Source organism: Perca flavescens, chromosome 6 (assembly GCF_004354835.1).
Source record: "Perca flavescens isolate YP-PL-M2 chromosome 6, PFLA_1.0, whole genome shotgun sequence".
Classification (NCBI taxonomy): domain Eukaryota; kingdom Metazoa; phylum Chordata; class Actinopteri; order Perciformes; family Percidae; genus Perca; species Perca flavescens.
The window spans coordinates 7,040,653-7,061,658 of NC_041336.1; the positions used below are offsets into that span (position 1 = coordinate 7,040,653).

The 21,006-nt window shown below is 37.7% G+C and overlaps 2 protein-coding genes and 1 long non-coding RNA gene across 3 annotated transcripts; all 3 read right to left on the bottom strand.

Annotated features, from left to right (window-relative positions):
* Positions 1–1,910: 1,910 nt before the first annotated feature.
* LOC114556803 (C-type lectin domain family 4 member G-like) lies at positions 1,911–6,808 on the bottom strand. Its single transcript, XM_028579848.1, has 8 exons — positions 6,719–6,808; positions 6,558–6,627; positions 5,140–5,211; positions 4,333–4,548; positions 4,075–4,235; positions 2,576–2,679; positions 2,414–2,499; positions 1,911–1,972 (listed from the first exon to the last, which is right to left on the bottom strand). The coding sequence occupies exons 1-8, from the start codon at positions 6,734–6,736 to the stop codon at positions 1,911–1,913; spliced, it is 789 nt and encodes a 262-aa protein (XP_028435649.1). The 5' UTR covers positions 6,737–6,808.
* Positions 6,809–9,628: 2,820 nt separating this feature from the next.
* LOC114556804 (C-type lectin domain family 17, member A-like) lies at positions 9,629–10,997 on the bottom strand. The gene is made up of 4 exons (XM_028579849.1): positions 10,976–10,997; positions 10,730–10,902; positions 9,922–10,034; positions 9,629–9,845 (listed from the first exon to the last, which is right to left on the bottom strand). The coding sequence occupies exons 1-4, from the start codon at positions 10,995–10,997 to the stop codon at positions 9,710–9,712; spliced, it is 444 nt and encodes a 147-aa protein (XP_028435650.1). The 3' UTR covers positions 9,629–9,709.
* A 9,334-nt stretch (positions 10,998–20,331) lies between these two features.
* On the bottom strand, positions 20,332–20,710 carry LOC114556642 (uncharacterized). The gene is made up of 3 exons (XR_003692718.1): positions 20,683–20,710; positions 20,478–20,590; positions 20,332–20,401 (listed from the first exon to the last, which is right to left on the bottom strand). It is a non-coding gene; the product is annotated as an uncharacterized LOC114556642 (long non-coding RNA).
* Positions 20,711–21,006: the final 296 nt, after the last annotated feature.

Below are 21,006 nucleotides of genomic sequence, written 5' to 3' on the forward strand. Positions count from 1 at the left end.
AAGCGTAAATATCTCTTTCCCTCTGTTCCTCCCTCTCTCTCATTGGCTAAAATATTAATTTCCAAAGTCATATTAACTTTCACTACTCGTTTTTAATGCAAAGTGTACAGGTGTTCGTTTTTGCAAATGACAAGTGACACATTGAATGGTTTCATTTAAGAGCAGTAGTTCATAAATGTAAATTTTTAGACTATCATTTAGTCGGTCCGCTATTATCTGTCACGCTTTTTCTCGCGTTTTTTTATTTTTTATAGAGGACGAGTTTCCTTCTCTACATATTATATGCTTTGCTCCCTGGTATATATGGACATAAAAAAATAAAGACACTGAAGAAATTGCACTGTATAATCTAGAAACTATAAAGATAATAAAGTGATAAATTCCATGCACACTATAAACATGAATGGAACAGAGTATATTCATCAGTTATTTCCCCCCAGGCAAAATATAAGGTCAAAAACCATTAATGTGTCCTCTCCCTGTTGTTACATGAATGTACAGTAGCCTACATCACTAGATAGTTACTGGTCCAGTGAACTAAGTCTATAATTTGGGAGGATTGTACAGTTAGGATATGTTCTTAAAATTGTACAATCCTCCCAAATTATAGTCCCAGTTTATTGGACAACACAAATTGTGTGCTAAGAATGCCAAATACAATGCACATAGAAGCAGAACAAACATGATCCTTATTGTTAAAGAAAAAAAAAAAGAAATGATACACTAAAATAATTGAAGGTGCATTGGGGAACTATAAAATGTGCAGCATTGTATGTATTGCACTTAGTAACAGACTTCATTTAAAACTCATTTGAAATTTTATCAGCCTTTTCTAATTATCTCAACAACTGCCATAATATATTCATCAATCTTACAACAATATATAACAGTAACAATGACAAATTTATAATTATAAAAAAAATAATGGTCACAACTTTAAATAATAACAGTACTCCAATCAACAGCAATATGCACCTGTTGTATTTTAATCCAGGCTGATAACAAAAGGGTCAAACCACTGCTGAGTGAACAGAAAAGTTTCCAGGATTAAATAAATCCTGGCTGTTAGCCTGGTCAGGAACAGGCTAGCTGCACAGAATAAATCTCCATGGTGATTTATGTGCCTCTGCTTTCGTGAAACCGAGTCAAGACTAAATTCATCCAGGATAAACAGGAAATCCCGGCTTAATCCCTTATCTTGGTTTTAGAAACAAGCCCCTGCTGATCGCTGCCCGATTCTTTGAAATGAATGGCCACATTGCATTGGGGGATAGGCCTATCGGCTTTGAATGCTTCCTGCTCGGATCATATCGTAATGTTCTGTATTAGCATATACTGTAATATTTCACCGGCAATAAGACCGAAATAATATTATTGAAGTAAAGAAATGAATACCATGATAACATCTAAATAAATGTTGATAGATGTAGCATTATAGTTTAAAAAATATAAATCAACAAAAAGCAATCCAGCTTACCTGGCGAAATATACCGAAATAATAACATAAAAAAAAGAAATACATATAAACCATGATACTATCTCGTGAATAATGTTGATTAAAACAGCGGTTATTGGGCTAAAAATACCAATAATAACTGTCACAGATTTCGAGTTAAGGGGCGGGGGGCGTGTTTTTTTCTTTCGTCGATATCCGACGGTGAGGGAATAACATGAATGTTTATCTGACGGACCCCTCGTCGAAAAAATAACGTCAAGGGTACCCCTATTTCGTTGAAACTTGACACCAGGGTCCTTGACCATGCGTCATACATTTGACGAGTAGGGAGTGAGACTGTGTTGACTGGGCAGCTAAAATCATCAAACACTGGCTATTAACAAGCTGGACAAGCCAATCACTGTTTTACATTGCACTCAGTTTATTTAAATAATATATACTTTTAATCAGGAAATCACAAAGCCAAGCCCTGATCCTCCTCAAGTTCTGTTTTCCTCCTCACGTGATTAAAGCGTGCTGACATTTACAATAGAAAGAGAAAAATAACAATATGTGGCAGAATCTGAAATTACTTCTAGATAGAAAGATAGCATTCAACCATCAGCTGTACAAGTAAATATTGAAACCTCTCTGGAACATTCTGTTGAGAACAAGTGATGCAGCGCCTCTGTTGGCCAATCAGGAGCATCAATATAAAGTGTCACATAGAAACACACTGAGGCCAGATCTGCTTCTGTCTCATCTTTGATTGAACATGTTACATAAATGGACATTTACAATAGAAAGAGAAAAACACAACTTTATTCAAAGTGATGGACTAAAATAGTAATTAGCTTCTAGCATTGCATCTCTAAAAAACATAGTTTGGTATTTATAAGCCAGTTAATATCATGCAGACTGCAGTGTTTAAACAGATAAAGCCTTCATTTCGCAGATCCATTGTTTTTTTCTCAATACAGTTCACTGTGCTCCATCCCACGTTCTGGACAGACATTACACACTGACCATCAGTAGCAGGAGGAGGAGGTTGTGGTGTCCAGTAGCTGAGGGAAGAACATGATGTTTAGATCAAGGCTGATAGATTTTATGATTCAAAGTGTTTAGGAATGTGTCTCTTACCTTACAGTCAGATCACTTCCATCAATCCACTTCCATCTCCCACCTTCAGCTCTCAGGCCAAACCAGTATCCTGAACTACCCACGCTGTATGTATTCAGTGCAATCTGAGAAGAGAGAACCAGTTATCAGATATTTAAACACTATAACTAAATAATCACACTGTTATCTACAATGTTAAAAAAAAAGTCCTTCGAAAAATGGTAATAATCTGAAAGTTGGAACACCAAGGAAATGCTGTAAAATAACTTTCTTGTAAAAAAAGTTATTTTCGATATGAAAAGATAATATAATTATTTAATATTTATATTATTTAATTTGACATAAAAAATTGACATAAAATCTTGTGTCTTTTTTGCTTATACATGTTTAATAAAATATATTTATACCTGTAAAAACAAATTTGATCTAATCTAAGAAATGTACAACTTGACTTTAAAAGTTTACCATAGAACGTAAAAAAATAATATTTGGGAACTTAAAGCTCTATTGTGTAATGTTTTGAGTTGATTCTTAGCAAAAAAAAAAAACGTTCTTTCACAAATATGTGCTCATTCATGTGTAATTACTTCCATTAACTAAATAGTAGAATCGGCCATTTAGAATACATGCAAGCTTGCATGTATTCGACCATATTGTGTCTCCATTTTTTAAATACATCAGCCAAAGAGGGACAAACCTCTGCATTTTGCCCTTTTCACTCAGTGGCACTGACTGTGACGAATGCCAGGGAGGGAGGGGGAGAAGATTACTCAGTGACTACCGGCAGATTTGAAAGCCTGTTAAAAATGGAGGATCATGCCTATTCTCTAGGACATGTAACAACAGAGTTACAAAGAGAATTAAAACGACAACGCAACAGTCAAAGCAACGAGACCAAAGTTAATATCAGAGTGGCTTTTCCAAGATAGAAAGAGATCATAAGGAGCAAGGATTTTAAAAAGGGACACTGAAGTTGCCTGCTTTCTTCTCAAAAAGTATTTCTGCCTATTTGTGTAAATTCAAAGTTTTACATACTTTACTGATACTTTACTAACATTAGCTTGCATATGTTTGGGAACCTGATGGCTGATGTTAGCTATGAAATGGTACCAAAATAACGTAAAACTATTATTACACTGGAAGGAACGCTAATTTCGGGTTTGGCCACCGTAGTAGTTTAAACGCTACTCGGAATGGCGGGGCCTATTCAGTTGGTTGTCATATACAATTTCACCGATGGGAGAAATTCTTACACCATGTAGCTTTAAAATAAACATGAAATGGTCTTCTTCTGTGAATACAATTTCATTTTTTTTTTCAAAATGGCCAATATTTACAGTTACAGGTTTTTAATGTCATTTTACCATCTTGTACTTTTGTAATGTTTTAGTGTTTGTGTTTCCTTTCTTTCAGTTTCAGGTTGTTTTTTTTCTTACAGTGTACAGACTCAGTGTGTTCAGATACAGAAAATACATTTCAATGTAATAATTGTTTCATAAAAATATCCGTTTTCTCATTACCTGTTCCTTTTCATTATGTACAACAACCAGATCTGACTCCATTCCTCTGCAGTTTTGTCGAGCTTCTTCCCAGGTTTTCTGATCAGGAGGATCAGCGTCATAATAATAGCAGTTAGACCCGGTGGGGAACCAGCCATTCTGACAAGCTTGACACTGTGTCACTGAAACAACAGAGACCAACCAATAAACAACATTACTGCATTGTGATATTAATATTATTATTTATTATTGGATCTAATTAATAGGATCTGAACATACCGTTACTTGTTTTGGGGCAGTAGGCATCAATGCTCCACTGAGCTCGGCTGACGTTGAGCTCATTCCAGTTTTTCTCCATGTTTTGTATTTGTTCTGTTAAGTTCTTCCTCTGTGTCTCCAGCTGCAGGTTTCGTGTTGTCAGGTTCTGGACCTCTACAGTCAGCTGCTGGATTTCTGCCGTCAGCTTGGCGTCGTTTTCAGAAATGACAGACGTAACTACAGCGACAGACAGAGGATGGTGTTGAAAAATGTGAACCTGTCCTTTAAATAAGGACTACCAACAACAAGTTTATTCCAGTTTGTCTCCATGTTTTGCATTTGTTCTGTCAGATTTTTGTTGTCCCCCCTCAACTTCTCATTATCTAAGCTGAGTTTGTTGTTCAGGTTTGTCAGGTTATGATTGACAGCCATCAGCTCACTTTCATCACTCTGATGACTTAATGTAGCAACTGCAAAATGAAAATTAGCTTCTTAATTGTAATGATAATGCAATTTTCGCTGTATTAGTCATGCAACTTGTTTATATTATAATAATAGACAGCCACCCATTACAGGATGTTTCAAATCTATCTTATAAACAGTTTGGTGTTACAGTACATGAACACTGAAACTGGGTTTTCTTGCTCTGATCATTCCTCCTGTTCATTCTGGTTTCTAATGCACTTCCAATGTAAGAGATAGAGGACAAAGTCCACAGTGCTGAGCATTTAAACATTCAAATTGTAAATCTCCATCACTATCACATTTTTTAACAATACTAATAAATAAATCTCATGTTTAACAATTTTTGAATGTGTGAAAATGTACCTGGAGGGGCTGCCACTTTATCCACAGTGCATGCTGGTGCATTAAAATAGCTAGGTTCTTCTATGACTTCCTCTGAAAGATAAACATATGTTTTTAGTTCCTCTTCAAAGTTGTGACAGAGTTGTTGTTTGGTTAGCAGCTAATGCTGAGTCATTGTGAAGGATTTAACCCTCACTGTTTGTCTGCAACGTCTCCTCACGCTGCTGCAGTTCACCTTTCAACTCCAGCTTTTCAACTGGGACTTCTTATCACAATCAAATATCTTTCTGCTGAGACTGAAGACACATGAGACTAAATCTAATCATCTGTTTAAAAATACAACATTTGCTTTTCCGTAATAAGTCAGGGGTTTCCAAAGTCTGAGATTGTGATGCCTATAGGATCCTGATAATGTTATTTGATCCCATAGACACTCAACAATTGAGCCAAAACAGCCTCATATTGCTGTTTGACATAACTTCAGACTACACCAGGTACATCAAATAAGTCTCTGTAAGGCATTGATTAGTTTCTGACTCTAGGAAAGTGGGGAAAACAGCAACACCACACACATTTAGGCTATTCTTTATGATCTTCTTTTGTTAAAAGTCATATGTTAACACTTCCATTCACTGAACCTGCCCTGAAACTGTTTGGAGTCCACGTGAGGAGGCCTGACTCAAACTTGTGTTGTCCTCAGGTCAAATGTGTCAAAATGTTTTTAATATCAGAAATATGATTTTCTTGAACCAAATTGCCCAAAAATAACATGGATGTAAATTGTATGGAACTATACAACATTTAAACAAAAATAATGATTATTTTTGGGTGTTTTATTCAATTTCATAACATTTAAAAAAAATTTTAAATGGTTTCAAAATGGTTATCCTCACTAAACTTTGACAGTCCGTGATCCACCACAATATCCTCCGACTGAGCTTAACTAATAGTAAAAATGATTTATAATGTCTGCTTTTTTAACTCAAACTTTTGGTATAATGTCATGTAAGTTAGGTTTATTGACCCTTAATGAAGAAAAGTGTTGATAAAAGTGACAAAAACGTTTAAAAAAGCGCCAAAAAAAGTTCATTTTCAATTTTGACCCGCTAGGAACACAAGTTCATGGTCGACGGGAAGACACCACAAGGGTTAAAAACCCTCTGCTCATTAATACATCTTTTTTTCTGATGAGAACACCTTCATTTAAAATGAGCTGGCTGCCATTCTATCCACAGTGCTGTTAAAAGACAGCTCCTCTCTGTTTTCTCTGAGAAACAAATACATGACATCTTATTATTCCCTATGTGTTGATCAGAGTAGAAAAGTCAGAATGAATTTAGGAATTTTAAAACCTGTTGGTGCTGTTGTAAAGCATCAGAAGCATCTCACATTGCAAAAAAACACAAATAATATACATACATATAAATATACAGTAGTACCTGGAGGGGCTGCTACTTTACCCACAGTGCATGCTGGTACATTAACATAGTCAGCTACTTCCTCGATTTCCTCTGAAAGATCAACATCAAACACAAATGTTCATATGTTCATATGCAGTTTTACTGCCAATATGTAGAACACACTGGAGTAAAGTTTCAACCTGCAGATAAAGAGACATTACATTCTCTAAGAAACAGTCAGCCTATTTTGATCTCATTTTGTTCTGATGAAGCTCAGCGCAAATTCTTTCAGGAAGACGTCATTAACCCAATCACTACCCTTTCTTCTTAAATCAAATCAGCTGTTCAGAAGCGATGCTTTCAGTTAAACCAATCAGACTTGGCCACAAAATTCAAGGGCCAATCACAGCGTTACAACTCTGCTTTAAATCTGTTCTCTCCTTGTGCTGTCAGCTGTCGGGGGGTTATGTTCCTGTTCTCCAGCCCTTTTAAAAACATTATTAATTTGATGGAGTCTAATCTTCAAAAGACTTTGTACATTTTATTATAAAGTTGTACAATAAATATTTTTGCATATCTGCAAACAAAGTCTCTCCTGATTGAATTCACCTGTAGTCCTTGATATCAAATTAAAGCAGAACTAAAAAACACACAGGTACAGATATGACTCCCTGACGAAGGCTTGTATGCCGAAACGCATCGGAGTACTTGAAGATTTATGATGGTTAAGCCATAAATAAAGGCTTTGTATCATTCTAAAAGAGAGTGCCTTGGAGTTTCCTTATTGGTTTCTACAGGTACAGATATGGTTTTAGTTTTGAAATGAAATCATAACATTCCCAGTGTGTTGAGCAGAGTGGAAAAATCGTATATAATTTGAACATTTTAATAAACCTTGGTGCTAGAGTTTTGCAATCAAAAGCATCTAACATTACAAAACCCAAAGAATGTAGACAACATCCTGGTACATAAATACAGTAGATAATGTATTACAGGTACACACATAAAGATGAGAATATGTAGAAGTACCAGCTTTATCCTGTGGTCTTCTCTTCATCCTGAACAAATGTTTAAAGTCCTGCTGCAGTCCTGTATGAGAGCTGTTAGGAGGCCGTCTGCTCCGCTGTGAGACTCTTTACTGGACTTCTACTTCCAGGTTGTGACTGTCGTTTTCCCAAATTATCAGGTTAAATAACCTTGTTGTTGTGAAGGGGAAGTGAATTGCACGCACAGTGTCTGTTTTGGTACGACCACAGGGGGAACAAAGTCAGTCAGTCAGTCGACCTTTCATCAATCCACCATAACTTTTATCATAATCAAAGAGAGTCAATCATTTCTTTCTGCTGAGACTAAAGACCCATCTGACAAACATTCATTTCTACTTTTTGGTCAAACCGTGATCAATAACGTGATGGTGGTGTGTGTTGTTTTGTGACCAAACATGGTGAGAATAAATATCTACATTAAGACGAGCAGCATTGATGGACACAGTGATGTATTTCTGTTGATCCTGAACAAATGTTTAAAGTCCTGCTGCAGTCCTGTATGAGAGCTGTTAGGAGGCCGTCTGCTCCACTGTGATGGTCTGATTTGAGGTTGTGCCCTATTTTATTCAGGTTATGGTTGTGATTGTCATGTTTTCTTTCAATCTGCTTGTCTCACACATCCTGTTCTATAGGCTGCAACTTCCTGAATTATGTTTGTTCTACATTGGTGAAAATATTTTCAATCAGCATTATGTAAAAAAAAAGACAATAACAACAATGTGTCGTAGCATTTTTATTCAATGTAATAAAACATGAATTTGCTTCTAGATAAATTACCGTATTTTCCGGACTATAAGTCGCACTTTTTTTCATACTTTGGCTGGTCCTGCGACTTATAGTCAGGTTCGACTTATATATCAAAATATATATAATTTAACATGTTTTTACATGTTAATTCATACTGAAAACATTGCCGTCTTTTTTCAGTGATGTGTTATTTGATTGGCTGGGAGGCCGGGAACCGCCTCTTTCTTTCAATCCAAAATGGACAGCATAGGAACAAGCACATTTTATGGAAAGATAAGAGATGAGTCAAATATTATTATTTATTTTATGATAATCATATATTTTCTTGTTCATTAAGGTGTTAGGAATCATATATTGAGTTCTGATAGAAACTACATTATGTATCTTTTGAAAAATTGGCATTTTATGAATGTCAATTATAGTGGACATCAGGACTATCTTCATGTAAATAATGACTCCACATCTACCAAATTTGTCTTTTTTCGTACTCAAATGATCCTGTTGTCCACTACAGTGGACATTCTTTAAATAAATAAAAATAAAAAAATTTAAATTGTAAGATGTTTTAAACAGGTATGGAATCACAAAAAACAAAATTTTCCTCGGTTCTCAGGAGGATAGTTCAATAACTGTTAATGTGTTACGTTAACATACCGGACACCTACCATATTCAGCCTATTGTTCTGTGTGCTATTGTGTAGTTGAATAACTCTTGTATTTATTATCTAAATAAATGCGACTTATAGCCCGGTGCGATTTATATATGTTTTTTTCCTCTTCATGACGCATTTTTTGACTGATGCGACTTATACTCCGGAGCGACTTATAGTCCGAAAAATACGGTAATACAAAACATTTTACATGTTAATATTCCTAACATGCTGAAGCAAAAAGCTCTGAGGACATTCTGTTGAGAACAAGTGATGCAGTGTCCCCATTTTGGCCAATGAGTAGCAACAATATATGTTCCATGATACATAGGAGACAGGAAACTGAGCAGTCTGTCTGTCCCTGTCATCAATCTGCTGATATACTAATCATAAGCATCACATCTCTAACAAAACAGAACAAAAGCCCATTCAACAGGTATCAATGATAACAGTGTCCCTTCAGTCTAGTCTCTGTATGTTTCACAGACTTACATTAGCATAGCTATATAATCAAATATCTGAATGCATGTAAATCTAAGTGTCTGTTTTTATCCTGAGACACACAAACAGCTTTTCAGAATAAATCACTGTTAATATTTCTTCATTCTCTATAAAAAAATAAAAACCCCTCTTCCTTTTAAAAAAAAAAAAAAAAAGACCCAAAACATTTAAATTGTGTAGTAGATGTGTTTACAGTTTGATATTTATAAGCCAGTTGATATTATCATGCAGAGTCTGACTGCAGTGTTTAGACAGATAAAGCCTTCATTTTGCAGATCCATCTTTGTTTCTCAGCACAGCTCACTGATATCCATTTATTGGTCTGGACAGACATTACACACTGACCATCAGTAGCAGGAGGAGGAGGTTGTGGTGTCCAGTAGCTGAGGGAAGAACATGATGTTTAGATCAAGGCTGATAGATTTTATGATTCAAAGTGTTTATGAATGTGTCTCTTACCTTACAGTCAGATTACTTCCATCAATCCACTTCCATCTCCCAGCTTTAGCTCTCAGGCCAAACCAGTATCCAACAGTTCCTGAACTACCCTCGCTGTATTCATTGAGTGTTTTCTGAAAAGAGAGAAACAGTTACCAGATACTGTACTTAAATAACCACGCTGTGATTGTTACGTGGCAGGGGAATAATAGGACCCCAAACGCAGAGAGAGAGACAGGCAGGCAGGAGAAAGTTGGCGTTAAGGATTTATTGAGAACCAAAACAGCATCACAGAGACATGAAAAAACACAAGGAAAAACTCACAGGACCGAGAGGCGCGAGGGAAGATTCCAAACAAAGGCACATGGCTGAGACACACTGACAGGGCACAGACAGGGCAAAACACAAAACAATCTGACAGGAGACAAAGGGAACACAGAGGCTAAACACAAGAGGTGATGATCAAACAAGGAACAGGTGAGACAGCAGGTGAAACACATCAGGGCGGGGCAGGACAATCAGACAGGCGGGAAAACACAGGAAGTAAAACTAGACGAGACAAGACAGAAAACCAGGCTGTCAAAATAAAACAGGAAACAGAAATAATCATCAAAGAACAGAAATACACAATACAAACTAAAAACTAAATATAAACCATCCATGGAAAATACAGGAAACAGAAATATAAACAACCATAATAATCGTTAAAAACAGGGAAACAAAAACCACAACAGTGATTCAATTTAGAGACTCAGTGTGTTCAGACAAACAAAAAATACATTTCAATGTAATAATTGTGTGATAAAAATGTCCACAGTTTTCTCATTACCTTTTCCTCTTCATTATGTACAACAACCAGATCTGAACCCTTTCCTCTGCAGTCTTCTAGAGCTTCTTCCCAGGTTTTCTGATCAGGAGGTTTAGCGTCATGATACACATAACAGTTGGTTGCCTTGGACTCTTTGGGTAACCAGCCACTCTGACAAGCTTTACACACTCTCACTGAAACAACAGAGATCAACCAATAAACAACATTACTGCAATATGATATTAATATTATTGATTATTTTTCAACCTAATAAATGGCATCTGAACATACCGTCTTTTGTTTTGGGGCAGTAGGCATCAATGCTCCACTGAGCTCGACTGACGATGAGTTTATTCCAGTTTGTCTCCATGTTTTGTATTTCTTCTGTTAAGTTCTTCCTCTGTGTCTCCAGCTGCTGGTTTACTGCTCTCAGGTTCTGGACCTCTGCAGTCAGGTTTGTGATCTTGCTTTCTAAGACAGTATAGTTTTGTGTCAGGTTGCTAAACTGGACTGTCAGATTGTTGTTTTCATTCCTCCAGTTTTCATTGGCTAAGATGAGATTGTTGTTGAGGTTTGTCAGGTTGTGATTGGCAGCAATCAGCTCACTTTCATGACTTAACCCTTAAAGTGGTAAGCATAAATAAATTTGATGGAAAAATTATTTTCTTTCAAAAATATTATCTTTATTTTCTAAAGTATCTTCCAAGATACATTGCCCATTTAAGGTAACATTTTGCATTGTATTCTTTTTATTATAGTTCATATGCCAACTTTTAAAATATTTTATAAACAATTAATTAGCTACATTATTTCATGTTATCTAGACAACATTAGATCAAATTGGAAAAAAACAGAACTTTATCCCCCAAGATGCATTGCCCAACAGTTCATGTGCTGATTTTTATAACACCTTTTTCCTGTTTTGTTTTTTTGATTCTACCATATTCCTTGTGTTGCCCCACACCAGATACATTATATGGACAATGGAAGCTGTTTCTTGCACTGTAGAAACGTCTGACAGAAATTCCCTGAGAACGTGTGTATACTGGTGAATTCATCAATAATACGAGAGTAAAATATAAAGTATCAATGTTGCACACCTTTATCCTATTCAATATCTGTAGAGAACAGGCCTCAAAACATAAGTATATCTGTGAGTGATGAGCCCTGTTAAATACCCTTATATGGGCAATGTATCCCCCAGGATACGAGCATTCAATGCCTGATTATCGAAGTTGTGAGAAGATCATTTTAAAAATATTTTTTAAACATTAAGAATAAGAAGAAGAAAAACTATCCTTATAAAACTATTTTCTAAAACAAAATCACTCTAAAATATCATAAACGTGAAAAATATAACACTTACCTCATGGCCAGTGTCTTTGTCCAAATATGCTGCCATTATGGATTTTGATACAAATGTTTGGAATGTTGGCCTAAAGTCACATGACCTGATTACATGACCCATCACCCCATCAGTGTTTCTCATCAACTGCAACCACATAATGCCCCTCCCCCCATAGCTCCTCCCCCTACAGCCTGTTAAATGACTGTATCCCCCAAGACACAGAAACTCTTTAAGCAACTGCAAATTGCAAATTTGCTTCTTAATCATAGTCATAAGGCAATTTTGAATTTGTAATTGTGCCACATTTGGAAGCTATTTTCTGCCTGTCTCACCTTTTAGAATAGTTCAACAAATCTCTTGAAAAGGCTCGAACCAACCGCTGTATGTGGTGTGGACGGTGATGTGGGATTGACTCCAAAGCTACAGTGGCCATCTTTATTGTTATGAAGAAACCAGTCACCCAGTGCTACAGTGTGGCTCACTGCGTCACAGAGCTCCATTATAAAAGATAGATGTGACTTTGATACACACACTGTATACTTGTTTGTGCACACATCCATTGTTGGTTTGGGTCTGATCATGGGATTTGTTGAAGAACAAACATAGATCATCACTTGACTTAGGGCGCTATCACACCTATAGTTCGGTGGACTCGGTGTGATTCATGGCTGAAGTTGCAACATTGTTGCATTTTTCATTTGGTTCGATTTGTTTTCACACTGCACTTTGTCAAACACACCAACCACTGTAAACACACGTCACGTAATAGAGACGGTTGCTCGCATATTGGACAGAATATCCAAAGCTCTTCTGGTCTCAGAAATAATGGAGCAACACCACATTTATAACAACTCAGGTTTTCTGGTTCTGCTTTAGAGTTTGTAATATTTCAGAAGAAGGCGAACAATGAGCAGCTGACAGACAGCGAGTGAAGGAAAGAGATGATGATGATGTCACCCAGACAACCAGCCATGTGTGCTCAGAACAGCTTATGGATCTGAAAGTTATCGTCCCTTACGTCATATATAAGTCTGTACATTGTGTGCAAGGTTAAATTGCAGGCTAGTAAATGCTGTTTTGGTTCACTTCCTGTATTTGGGTCGGCTCGCGTTCTCACCTGAAGTGAACTGAACTCTAGTTCACTTGGAAGTGAACTGAGACCCTCTTTTTTAAGTGGACCAGAGTTTGGTTGTTTGATCATCACCAGAGTCCAGATGAGCTTTAACACCGCCCCAAACAAACCGGACTATCTGACCAAACGCTCCAGGGTTTGTTTTAAACGGACCAAACGAGGGAGGTGTGAACGCAACCTTAACCTTTAATTTCTTTTATGCAGTTACAGATGATAACTAATACTGTTATTCTTTAAGGTGTGTCTCATGTCTAAGTGTGAGTTCATGCATGGACTGCCTGTTCAGTATACTTACGGTAGTAGAGGACGATGACTGCTATGATGCCCAACAGCAGAATGACACAAAAAATCCCCAAACAACAGGCCAGCTGCTGATACTGGAGACGTCTGTTGTTTGATTCCTTGTCGAGCAAAACTCCTGCTGTGAATCAGAAAATGATTTATTGCCAAGTAAGTAATAGTAATAACATTTTAATTTTTTTATTTTTATTTTATAACTTACCGTTTGTGTCAGCAGTTTCTTCAGTTTTTTTACTCTGCCCCTTCACTTCATCATCCACAGTTTCCTCCTCCTTTCTAGCTGAAAGGTTGAAGGACACAATCTCATAGTTAATAACTGCGTAGTGGTTAAATAAAGACTTTAAAGGCTTATTTGTTCATGTCAAAGTAACAAAAAATCCCTCCTGATGAGGATCACTTTTTGATACGGAGGTCCTAAAGCGCCGTAAATAATCCATTTTATCTTGTAAGCACAAGATAATAACTCATGGGAACAAGTTAGTTATCTTAGAAATAATGCATACTGTTGGGTGTAATGGTTGATATTTAGGGCCAGACAGCGGTGAAGGCCCTATTGAAACTGAAGGAATTATTATTATGGCAAATGAATCGCCTTTTTGAGGGGCTTAACATACTCAAACTCAGCAAAATTGGATGTTGCATCAATCCTGGTGAAAATGTACGTATGTTAAGGGTTTAGGAAATAGGCGCACAGTAATGGCTCGCTAGCACCCCCTACAAAGTTAAACAAGTTGAGCCCCTGCTACTTACGTTTTTTTTTATTCATACCACTCTCATTTAATTGTTTTCCAGCTGCCTGTAAAACATATTACGAGACAGCATGTAGGAGTTTTAGGTAGAAACAACCAGATGTGGCATCGATGGGCAGAAGCTGTGAAGAGTTCAGCTCGGAGTCGGTCGAGAAGAAAAGAGGGTAAGATTAGATCCGTTTTTGGTCAATGTGAATATTTTTCAGGGGCATTCATAGATGTCTTGTGTCCATAAGCAGTATATCGCGCAGTACTGATTGTCTTTATTTATTGATTTTACAGCAGCTGGAAGCGAGAGAGAGTGTGCTGGCTGCGGGTGAGGTGGACATTTGGAAGTGCACCACCATAGACATAGAGGACAACGCACCACAGACGTCTGCAAAATGGACCCGAATTCAGACCGAATGCTGCCGGTTACCTACAGCTCCGAGGCAGCTGCGGCAGGCAGACAGTTGACGGTGCTGTAGGATTTGGCTTCTCGTGAGCGAGGGATATTGGTTGTGTGTGCTGTGTGTCTCCTATGCTTTGTACAAAGTTTTTTTCTGATTGCGTTTGTGTTTTGTGTTAATAAAGCTCTATCTATGAATAAACAGCACGTTCCTGGCAAATCATTTTCCTTAGCGTAACAATGACATGAATATACAACATAATATAAAATATATATATAAATATATATTATTATTATTATTATTATTATCCTTACGATGAAAAAAGATGTTTTTGTAACTTTAGTGTACATTGTCATATCTGCCCGACATTTCTCACGACTGACAAGGGTCCAAGCCTGAGGACATATACCAGGCAAAAATTAACTTTTGGTCATAGTGGCCCCCCCCTGGCAACAGGAAACCTGCCTTATATACAATTCAATTCAATTCAATTTTATTTATAGTATCAAATCATAACAGAGTTATCTCAAGACACTTTACAGATAGAGTAGGTCTAGACCACACTCTATACATTCCAAAACCCCAACAATTACAGTAATCCCTCAAGAGCAACCATTAGCAGTGGCTATTGCGAAAGTGGCGAGGAAAAACTCCCTTTTAGGAAGAAACCTCGGCAGACCCAGGCTCTTTGTAGGCGGTGTCTGACGGGGCCGGTTGGGGGTGTGATGAACAGTGGTAAATAATAGTCACATTAAAGATAGTGGAACACTGACTTAGAATGTCATCGTGGAAGTTCATGCCATAGCAGGGCACATCATGTCACACTGAGTAGTGCAGTGTCCTATACCGGATCCTGACTACTCTGTGCGTATGAACATCACAGCAGGGCGTTGCGGGATGTAACGTGGCACTGCAGAGCACGGGTGGATGCAGCAGGACGAAGAAACATAAGGACTATAACTCCCCAGAGCTAGGTTAGTAACAAGCATTCTGGGACAGGATGCATACAAAAGGAAAGAAGTGAAAACAGAGATGAGAGAGCAGCTCAGTGTGTCATAGGAAGGAAGGAACTTCCCCGGCAGTTTAGAATTATAATAGCATAACTATTAACTATAGAGGCAGGTTAAAGAGAGGAGCCTGGTCGGGCTAGAACTCTCCCCAACCGGATCGGGCTGTACTGGCCTGCCTCCCCCTACTCTCGCTATATTATTGATTATATGATAAATAAAACTGATGAATACGAAGAGAAGCAGATGGGCCGGGTTAGGCGGACGCTGCAACTCCTCACTAACTATTAACTATAAGCTTTATCAAAGAGGAGAGTTTTCAGTTTACTCTTAAATGTGGTGATGGTGTCTGCCCCTCGAACCCAAATTGGGAGCTGGTTCCACAGGAGAGGAGCCTGATAGCTGAAGGCTCTGGCTCCCAGTCTCCTTTTAGAGACTCTAGGAACCACAAATAGCTCTGCATTCTGGGAGCGTAGTGCTCTACTAGGACAATAAGGTACTAAGAGCTCTTCTAGGTATGATGGTGCTTGACCATTTAGAACTTTGTAGGTCAGGAGGAGGATTTTAAATTTGATCCTAGATTTCGATCGATTATATGACAAACATCATCCGATTTACATGAAACTTATAATGTGTGGTCTACATGTGATACTGAGCCACCCCCTATACTTTAACCACGCCCACTTAATCAGGCCACGCCCCCTTTCATAACCTCTGAAACGTTTAAGGTAGAGTCTTGTGTGAGGTGTCATTGAACTCAACAGAGATTTCCTTTTTAATTGGTTATGGTACAATGCATCTCTTCTTCTCATATGATAATAATGTTGCACACAGCCACCATATCATTTTCAGAACTCAGCTGATTAAGATTATTTGAGACTTTAAGGGCTGCGTCCTTGTGTCCTATAATGTAGTATGTTTCATAAGCAATACAATTTCTTCACACAGGGAACTGTCAGATAAAACCACAGATGTTGAACTTGTCTCACACTTAGCAGATCCTAGACAAAAAGGGGAAACTCTGCCTTGAAAGGGGAAATACTTCAAACACTTTAAAACCGTCTCTTTATCTATCTGCCTCTGCTGATCCTGTTTATCGGTGTTTTAACCCCCAACGTCCCCTTCCAGGCAGCGCTGCCTGGAAGGCACTAGGATTAGGCAATCGTTATGGTTATGGTTAGGTTTAGGTTAAAACGCATCTTAACCCAAAAAAATAGATGTTAATACACTGTTAGACACTATTTTTCTTGATTATATTAAAACAAATCAAATACAATTCCATATCAGATCCTAAATAGTTAGACTCTATTCTACACATACCACCAAAATGATGCAGCTATTTGGATTTACTTTTCTGATCAGAACTGTATTTTCTATCCAGTATTAGCAAAGAAAATACCAGTACAAGAAATCAACATTGCATATGATCACATCAACAAAGATAGAGTATCTGATCCATAGTAACAGCATATGTTTCAAAATATCTATTATTGATATACTGTATTTAAAAAAAATACTAAACTTACCTTGGGTTTTAGAATGATTTTTACTTTTGAATACAACCGAAGCGTAGTTAACCTCGTCATCCGCCATGGTTACAGTAGCTCTGTTGGGTTCTGTCTGACTTACCGACAGAGAAGTACTGCTGAAATTAAACCTCAGCGCATCTGTCTGATAAGAACAACTTCTGTTTTTGGTTGAGAAAGGTATTTGCAATCATGACTGGCTGAATATGATCTTCCAAACCATATACAGTGTTTTCTTTAGTACTTAACATGCTCTGTTAACAAAACAAGCCTTCTATCTGTTATTTATATCTTATATCTGTACTGTAACTAAAACCATAAAAGCAACACTGCTCAATGTAAGATCACTATCTAAGTATTTTCTAATCAATGATCTGATTATACATTATACTTATTACATATTCACAAGCAATAATAATGAACATCAATAAGTTCAATGTTTACCATACTGAGAATAAACATCCATCACTCAACACCTATTACTCATGTCAGTTTACAGGAGCGTATCCCAGAATGCACTGCGTGAAAGGCAGAGGGAACATGTAAACTCTAAAAGCAGCAAACACACTGAGGCCAGATCTGCTTCTGTCTCATCTTTGATTAAACATGTTACATAAACTGACATTTACAATAGAAAGAGAAAAATCAATCCAATATCTAATTGCACTTATACTTTTAATCCAAGTGTCTGTTTTTCAGACACACACCAACAGTTTTGAAAGTCTTCATAGTTTGATAGCCACTTGATATCATCATACAGAGTCTGACTGCAGTGTTTAAACAGATAAAGCCTTCTTTTTGCAGATCCATTGTTTTTTTCATCACAGCTCACTGCTGCCAGTGTATTGTCATGCTTTTAAGGCATCATGTATTATGAAAATTAATATTAAAACTACACAAAAGATGAGATGCTTACAGTATCTCACCAGCAGAAGCATTTATCTTTTTAAAACTACAGAGCCTGTGTGAAGGCTGATAGGGAAATGATAAAGTTGACAGTGTACTAATTTCAATTTCTCAGAAAAGTGTGTGGGGAAATGAAATAGTTGTTGTTTGGTTAGCAGCTAATGTCTCAAGTCTTCTCCTTTAATGGTGGTAACCCACACTGTGTGTCTGCAGCATCTTCCCACGCTGCTGCTGCCAGCCTTTCATCAACAGACAGTAACTTTTATCATAATCAAATAGATTCAATAAATTCTATCTGCTGAGATTGAAGACCCATTTCACAAACTTAAAATTCTACTTTTCAAGTTCATTGTTCATCACACTGAGAACAAACATCTATCACTCCTCCCCTGTACCTGCCTATGTCTGTTTACAGGAGCATATCCCAGCATGCAATGCGTGAAAGGCAGAAAGAAACAGATTCAACACACAAACACATTAACCTGACCTGCCCGTGTTTGGACTGTGGGAGAAACCCATGTGAACATGAGGGAACATGTAAACTCTAAAAGCAGCGAACCCACTGAATATATCAGCCTGTTTTGGGTCACTATCAAACATCCATTGTAACCCACGAAACAAAATCATATCAATGAGCAGAAAAAAAAAAAAAAAAAAAACAGACAGAAACAGAAATAACTGATCAGTATTCAGAACAGAAGGACTAAACTAAAAGGAACACAGATAGCCTCAGACACCCCCCCCCCACACTGCACAGTCTTCTACCCTCAGGTCAGAGACACAGGTCACTCTCATTCAGGTCTAACCCCTATTTCCACTGGGACCTCTGCGCTGCTTTCTGGATGCACCGCGTGGCCCCACGAGCAATCACAGCCATTCAAGTCAATGCTAGATAATCCCCCCCAATGAGAGATTCCACTTGGGGGTGGTGGAAAAACATAATAGCCATCACAAATCTTTTTTATAAAGACAATGCCAGAAAAAGGAAGACATGGAGGAGTGATGCAAATAACCTTTTCTCTGTGGAGGAGTGCCTGGACACTCCCGGTGAGGTACAAAACCACAGCGTAGCCGGAACACAGCAAAGACAAGCCGAGTGGATCATTGGGGTAAGAGAGCCATGTTGAGTTTTGTGCCTACATCCATCAGTTATAAACTCATTAATAGCTTATCTATTTACTCATTAATTTATATAGCCTATACATATCTTTGAATGTTTTTATTGTCTATTCTTCATTCTTTGTGTGTTGTGCTTTGCATGTTTTTTTACCTTCTGACTTCTGGACTGCAGGTACGTGATATGTGTGGTATATTATGCTGTGTTACTGAGTATGTGAACTGTACATGGGAACTGTGAACAGTGTGACTGTGCATAAGCATTATTTACAGAGGATGGGGGGTTACAACCAAAAACCTTTCTGTTACGACTCACAGGCCACATCAAAAGAGGAAGATGCACAGCAACTTCCTCTTTTGATGTGGCCTGTGAGTGATGTGGCCAAACAGAGACTAAACATGCTGGTGCACAGTCAGGAGAATGCAGCTGTCTGAACTCGGGGCAGGTGGGGTTAAATAGCCTGGGAGGACCGGCCAGGTGCTCCCAATCATATCATCATCACCTCCGCTACACCTGCAAGATAACAAGACAAACCACACACAAGTACAACAGGCCCAGGGCCGTAAGTATTTCCATTACATAAATAAATCCAAAAAATCAGACATCTGTCATACACTTTATTCAATGTAATAGACTAAAATATGAAACTGCATCTAGATAGAAAGATAACACTTAAATATCAGCTGTACAAGGAAATATTGAAACAGACTCTGGAACATTCTGTTGAGAACAAGTGATAGATGACCACCCTCTGTTGGCCAATCAGGAGCAACAAAATAAAATGTCATAAAAACAGGAAATAGAAGTATCGCCAAAGATCCTCTACTAACCGGTCTCTGACATTGCATCTCTACCAAAGAAGAAGAAAATCACATTTAAAGTTATTGATAATTAACAGTTTAGTGCCCCTTCAGGCCAGTCACTGTATTTTCTTAAATGTTGGTGTCAGTAGTCAGACACACCATACCTCTATAATCCAATATCTAACTCAGTTACATTTAATCTAAGTGTCTATTTTTTCAGACACACAAACAGCTTTGAAAGTTTTCATAGTTTCATATTTATAAGCCAGTTGATATTATCATGCTGAATATGACTGCAGTGTTTAAACACATAAAGCCTTCTTTTTGCAGATCCATCGTTTTCTGTCACTGATCTCCATCCTACGCCCTGGACAGAAACTGCACACTGACCGACAAAGGGAGGTCCTATCCAGAAGCTGAGGGAAGAACAAGATGTTTAGATCAAGGCTGATAAAAGTTTATGATTCAAAGTGTTAGGAATGTGTCTCTTACTCTACAGCCAGATCACTTCCATCAATCCACTTCCATCTCCCATTTTCAACTCTCAGGCCAATCCAGTATCCACTCTCATCTTGCTTACCCCAGCTGTAACCATTGATCATATCCTGACAAGAGAGAAACGGTTATCAGGTATTTAAACATGATCTACATTTCACTTTCACAATTTCGTCATAATTTGACACAGATTTCTCATTACCTTTTCCTCTTGACTATGTACAATAACAAAATTCATGTTATATCCGCTGCAGTTTGCTCGAGCTTCTTCCCAGGTTTTCTGATTAGAAGGATCAAGCGCCATGAATCTCATAGCAGTTAGACTCGTTGAGTAACCAGTCCTCCTGACAAGCTTTTTACACTGTCTCTCTGAAACGACAGACACCAACCATAAACAACTGCATTGTGATATTATTTCTATTGCATATTGTTTGACTTCATTAATTGGATCCTAACAAACCGTTATTTTCTTTGGGGCAGTAATCATCAACTGTCGTCATGTTTCAGATCTGTGTCTCCAGCTCCT